Source organism: Macadamia integrifolia, unplaced genomic scaffold, assembly GCF_013358625.1.
Source record: "Macadamia integrifolia cultivar HAES 741 unplaced genomic scaffold, SCU_Mint_v3 scaffold972, whole genome shotgun sequence".
NCBI classification, from domain to species: domain Eukaryota; kingdom Viridiplantae; phylum Streptophyta; class Magnoliopsida; order Proteales; family Proteaceae; genus Macadamia; species Macadamia integrifolia.
The window spans coordinates 1-5798 of NW_024870606.1; the positions used below are offsets into that span (position 1 = coordinate 1).

Below are 5798 nucleotides of genomic sequence, written 5' to 3' on the forward strand. Positions count from 1 at the left end.
TCTTTCCAATTGAAATAAAATCCTTTATTCTAACAAATGAAGACAAAAAAAAATGCAGTAATTAACATAATATATGGAAAGAAAACACCAAATGGACACTTTAACATTATTTTCTATAAAACAAGTTGAAACAAAATAATATTCCTGATTCAAAATATTGAAACACACCAAAGAGACAGGTGTTAGAAGCCAATAAAAGACAGTTTGTTAACAGAAGAAAGGACATGAACTGAACAAATAATTGATACTGAATAATGACTAAGGGTCAAGAACACTTATCATGGGAAAAAAAAAAACAGAACGAGAAACTATTTTCAATAGAATCCAATTTATGCATTAAGTTACCATCGAGTGACATAATATTAAGCGAATCAGAAAATGTCACTCATTAGAAAGGTGATGCCTTATACCTCTATTGCACTTTGCACAGCAGTTGTCACCTCAAACTCCACAAATCCAAAACAGAACCCCTGTTGCTGCAAATAAGGACACTAAACAGTTAATAATAAGCTCTAAAAGGATAAAGACAGCCAAGCAAGCAGTTGATTGAAGTTAAGAAAACCTTATTGCTTCTAACTTGAACACCACCACTTTTGATAGGACCAAACTTCTTGAATTCTTCCTCAAGGTGTGCAGCTGTAGCATTCATTGGCAGGTTCTTGATGTAAATTGAGCGACCATCAGCTGCAACAAGGGTGACAAGGTTAGTGAAAAAGTCTTCTACATGGATAAACAAGATCAGGATGGTAACATAATATCATACATTCACCCTCTTGATTATTGCCAACTTCAACTGCATTTAAACTGCAAACTGGAATTTCAGCTGCTAGGGCTGGAGGCGGAGGAGGTGCCACCAACCGCTCCTGATTTGAAGGAGCTGGCCTTGCAGGAGAAGATGTAGTTACTGATACAGGCCCTCCACTCTCTTTCATAACCTTCACCTGCGATAAAATCAATCATTTCAACAATCCTTCAGTCCATCAATATGTTGCGAAAGACCAAACTTACATCATTTGTGAGGCACAAGCCCTTACAAGCACAATGATTCCACCACTACAAAATCAGTTAATTATACACACATGTATAAAGTTAGACAGTACTCCATGATACTGTGAACAAGAGCAATCATATGCATGTCACGGCACAAATATCACACATATACAACCACACATCAACATAAGGGAGTGTTGCTGGGACTTGTAAAAAGATAAGATGCAAAAAAGGCTGTGCTTTACTTGAATATATGACTTACAATCGAAGCATACGATTTCTTGGGCACTTCTTCTTGGACAGCAGCAATGTTAGACTCTACCACCTTGTTTGGAATCTCATCAACAACCTCGGATGCAGGTGCTTCCTCTTCCACAATGGAACCATCCTCATTATCAGTGGAATTATTCACCCTCTCACTGTTAACTTCATCCGGCAATGTGATTGTTTGCTCAGCAACCCACTGTGTGGGAGCAGGATCTGCAGGCAACCAAGAATTCTAATCACACAGAACAAAAAATAACATATAATATAACACACAAGAATCAAATTAAAAAATACCCTGATCCGGAGTTGGATGAGTGGCTACACCGTTGGCCAAACTCTGGTTCCCATCGTGATGTTCAACCTCCTCAACATATCTAAATAAGTCATTCAAAACAAAGTAGCCTTTGTCTTGAGGAGCAAGGAAAAAGGACTGTGTGAAATTACGCCTCACACCATCCTTCCCTGTGAGATACCCTGTCACGAGGACAATGACTCCACCCTCGTATGATTCCTGGGCCTCTACTGTCTTAATTTCTGCGACGCAATCACTATAATCGAGAGAGAGTATCTTCTCGTTGATAGCCTGTCAAGAGAAACATACCCAAATGACAAATCAATGTATGGATCGACTATCAAACATTAAAACCCAAGAAGTAAAAACAGTTCATTAAATAGCCTAGTTTATACAGTCTTTAAGTCGTTACTCTAATCTCACAGGAAAAAGCACTCACTTGCATGGTCGTGATCGAACTCATGGTTCCGTCAGGCTCAGGGCGGCTGAGCTTACTACTTTCCTGGTAAAATCGATACACGAGCTCCGGTGATTGATGAAGGATATGGTAGTATTGGTGAACGAAAGCATTCCCGACCTGGAGATGAAAAGTAAAAAAACGAAACTTCAGAACAAAAAGATGGAGAGAATCAAGTAGAGATGTTTTAAGCATTTAAACAGACCACTTGGGCAGTCGGAGATCCAGCGGTAGGTTGCTGCGGAGACGCCATTAATGCTCGGGATTTGGAAGAACAATACCCTGATAAACCCAATTATTGTTTATCATTAATGTCAGACAAAGAATAAGAAAGAGAATCAGAAATCCTAATCCCAAAACTAATAAATACGAAAACTCGATCAGTAACCTGATAGTAGGAGAAGATTTTTATAACAAACCAAAAAACAGAAGCTTTTCTTTTCAAAGATTTGAAATCTATGTTAGCTGATATATGGATCAAAGAACAGATAAAGAGGCCGCACCTGCCGTTTATGTATCGTCTCCTTCGCGCTTTCTAGGGTTTCTCCTTACGTTGCCGCGTAGGTATCTGACAGGCGAGGGGTGACGGGAGGAACCAGGAGTGTGGGAGGCAGGGTTTTAAAAACAGGAACCGGTGATGGAATCGGTCTATGCCGATTCTGATACAGATTGACACGGAATCGTCCAGAATCGGTTTCTGAGAACCCTAGAGTCGATCATTGACCGATTCAAGGGGAATTAGATTCGAATATTTCAATTCAAAATCGACCATTAATTGATTTTGTGGTGAATAGGCCGATTCAGCCCGATTCATAGATTTTTTGAATCATGGTGGGGGCTTTAAGATGTTCATCTTTTGTGATAGAGTCTGAAAGTGCCATCTTCACTGACTTGTTTTATTTATTATGTTTATAATTAATAAAGGAAAAAATTAATAATTTGTAATTTCTTTTTTCTTGGTAAAATAATGTACAGGAGAGGGTTCCTGAAAAGCCACATTATTAGTGTGTGGGCCAATAAAAGCACTGGTAGAAGCATCAACAAGGGTGGATTTTCTGCCATTCATGAGGAATGGGGTTGTCATATAGTCCCCCCATTGTGTCTCGGCGTAAGGGCCACACTACTTTTTAGAGTCTTTTTTCCTAAATTTTAATTATTTAATCAAAAGGAAAAGGTTGGTACAATTACTATCGCTCCCCTATACTCGCTTTATATTTACTCAAAATCTCCTACCTTTTAACTTATTTTCTGATTCATCTAGAAACGAAAAGCCTACCTCTCCTTCTCCCCAGCCATTTAAAATCTTGGGATTACCTTTTTGTCCCTGTGGTTGGATTGAATCCTTTCGTGATGGAAATTCCGTCTTTTGCAAGCTACAGCGAAAAGCCCTGTACTAGTAGAGGCAAAGCAACAAAAGCAAAGTGTGCCGCCTCACCCTCTCTCCTACTGTAACCACTAATCCTCCACCTTCTTTTATGATCCCTTCTGCACAACCCCCATTCGGATCCGGCTCATCTCCAAAGGTTAATGCTCCAACGAGTGTCCAAGACTCATAGATATGCGACACATGTTCTCCGATGAATCCAACGATTATCGTCATTCAATTCGTCTCTCCTCTCACTGAACAATTGCAGAGGGCGATGAACGATTGAAAAATCCGAAACAGTATGATGTGACATTTTTGAAAATGATGAAGATATTTTCTTGCTTGTGAAAGTGGACAAGATCTTTTCTAACAAATAAAATCTTTTCTCAAAAACTGGAATTTTTAGCAGAAAACCACACTGTCAGGAGAATTTTAATCAATGAGGTGATGACACTTAGGGCCCGTTTGACAACGTTTTTGCCGTTTCTGTTTCAAGAAATGGCAGAAACATAAATTTTCGTTTCTAGAAATAGAAACGGAATTGAAGGTGTTTGATAAGTCATGTTTTTAGAAGTCGATGGTAATCAGTGAAAGAATTGCCACAAGTCGTTTCTAGAAATGGCGAAACAAGCCTGGGTCGTTTCTTGAACCATAAATAAGTAAAATTTTCTATTTCTATTTCTAAAAATAAGTGAAACGAAACAGTTTTATCAAACGCTTTTTGCTCCGTTTTTGCTGTTTCTGGAAACAGAAACGGCAGAAACGAGTTTCTTGAAACGTTATCAAACGGGCCCTTAATTCTTACCCCGTGGGTAAAGACCAATGACATGACATAAAGTGTGATATGTCATTACATAAAATGTGATGTGACATTTTTGAAAATGGTGAAGGTATAGATCCAGATACAGTGTTTCTTTTTGGATTTTCTTTTCCCTCCCCATGTTTGTTCTTCTTTTTTTTTTTCTTTCTTTGTCTTTTCTTTATGTACTTTGTACTTTTGAAATGAAGAATTCCTTAATTTTAAGAAACTTTTCTGCATTTTGATTATTTACACATAATGAATTCCACAACTCAAGCATTCATCAGGGCAATTGGAATAATATGAAAATTCAAGTATCACCATACTTTACTACCAAGTGAAAACGAATGGATTATATAAATATAATTCTCCTACCAAAGGGAGGAAAAATGAGCTAAAATGTGAGGAGACAATTCTTGGAGTGAATAAAAATCCACCAATTCATCTGGAGTTGGACATATCTCAACGGTCCTGAACCGAAATACATGGAGATTAGCATCCCAATGTTGAGGTGCTTGTTTGAGTAAGCCATGATGTAATTCCATACATCTGATCTGGTCGAGCATAAACAAATTCACTGATTTTAGCAGGTCTGGCGCAGAGATGCCAATGTTTAACGTCCACTTCCTCGGTGTCTCATCCAAAGAGTTCATGATCTTTCCTAAAACCAAATTAAGCAAATAAGAGGTATAATGACATTAGCCATTGTCACAAAAAGACTCTCTTAAGAGCAACCCCTTTCTTGCAGGAGCTCTACCCTCTCTCCTCCTCATTCCCTCCCCCTTTGAGCTTCTTCAGGCCTTCAAAGCTATCTTCGTAAAGATCCGAAGCTCTGCTCGGATTTTCGAAGTGTTCTTTGGGGTTTTGAAGAACTTCAATCCAAGTTTTAGTTCGATTAATTTTTTGCCAAAAATGAAAAGTTTTTAGCTTCCCCCTTTGAGTGCTTTTGGTTTTTTTCCAAAAAATGAAAGTTTCAAGCTGAAGCCCTATCTGACTGCCACCTCAGACTAGCCTTCCATAATCCATCCCTAGCGGAACCTCTGCCCAAGTGCCCCTAGAATCGTTTCCAAAAGTAGCCAGTCCCAGCAGAAGCTCTGCTCGAGTGCCCCTGGAATCTTTTCAAAAAGTAACCGGTCCCAGTTGAAGCTTTGCCCGAGTGCCCCTGGAATCTTTTCCAAAAATAGTCAGCCCCAGCGAAAGTTCTACCCGAGTGCCCCTGGAATCTTTCCAAAAAGTAGTTCATCCCTAGCAGAAACTCTGCCAGTATCAACAGTCAACAAACAAGCCAATCCTAAGTCGGACCTCTGTCCGTAGATAACCATAGTCAACATCTCTTGAAATCGGAAGTTGGAGTTCAAGATCATCTTCCCCCGAGTCGAGAGAATCTACGAAAAAAGTCAACATCAACTAGGGGCCCACCCATCTTTGACCCGAAACAGGGGTCAAATTCAGGTATAATCTCTCTCCTTATTCAAGCATAATGTAGATATCTAATTAACCTTACTTCAGTATACATAAATAGTTGTTTTTATTTAATGTACATATGTTTGATAATATAGCCATGTATGCAAAATAAGAATAAATTGTAGAAAATGTTTGTTCTTAAGCATCTAGTAGGAAGACTAGT

General features: G+C 38.9%; 1 protein-coding gene across 2 annotated transcripts; it reads right to left on the reverse strand.

Annotated features, from left to right (window-relative positions):
* Nucleotides 1-365: 365 nt before the first annotated feature.
* LOC122070685 (nuclear transport factor 2-like) lies at nt 366-2600 on the reverse strand. 2 transcript variants are annotated; one of them, XM_042634885.1, is made up of 8 exons: nt 2510-2600; nt 2212-2288; nt 1989-2126; nt 1552-1840; nt 1253-1470; nt 764-941; nt 563-684; nt 366-476 (listed from the first exon to the last, which is right to left on the reverse strand). In XM_042634885.1, the coding sequence occupies exons 2-8, from the start codon at nt 2257-2259 to the stop codon at nt 405-407; spliced, it is 1065 nt and encodes a 354-aa protein (XP_042490819.1). In that variant the 5' UTR covers nt 2260-2288; nt 2510-2600; the 3' UTR covers nt 366-404. The 2 variants fall into 2 exon arrangements, with proteins under 2 accessions (XP_042490819.1, XP_042490821.1); XM_042634887.1 differs by lacking the exon at nt 2510-2600 and adding an exon at nt 2395-2487.
* Between the last annotated feature and the right edge of the window lie 3198 nt (nt 2601-5798).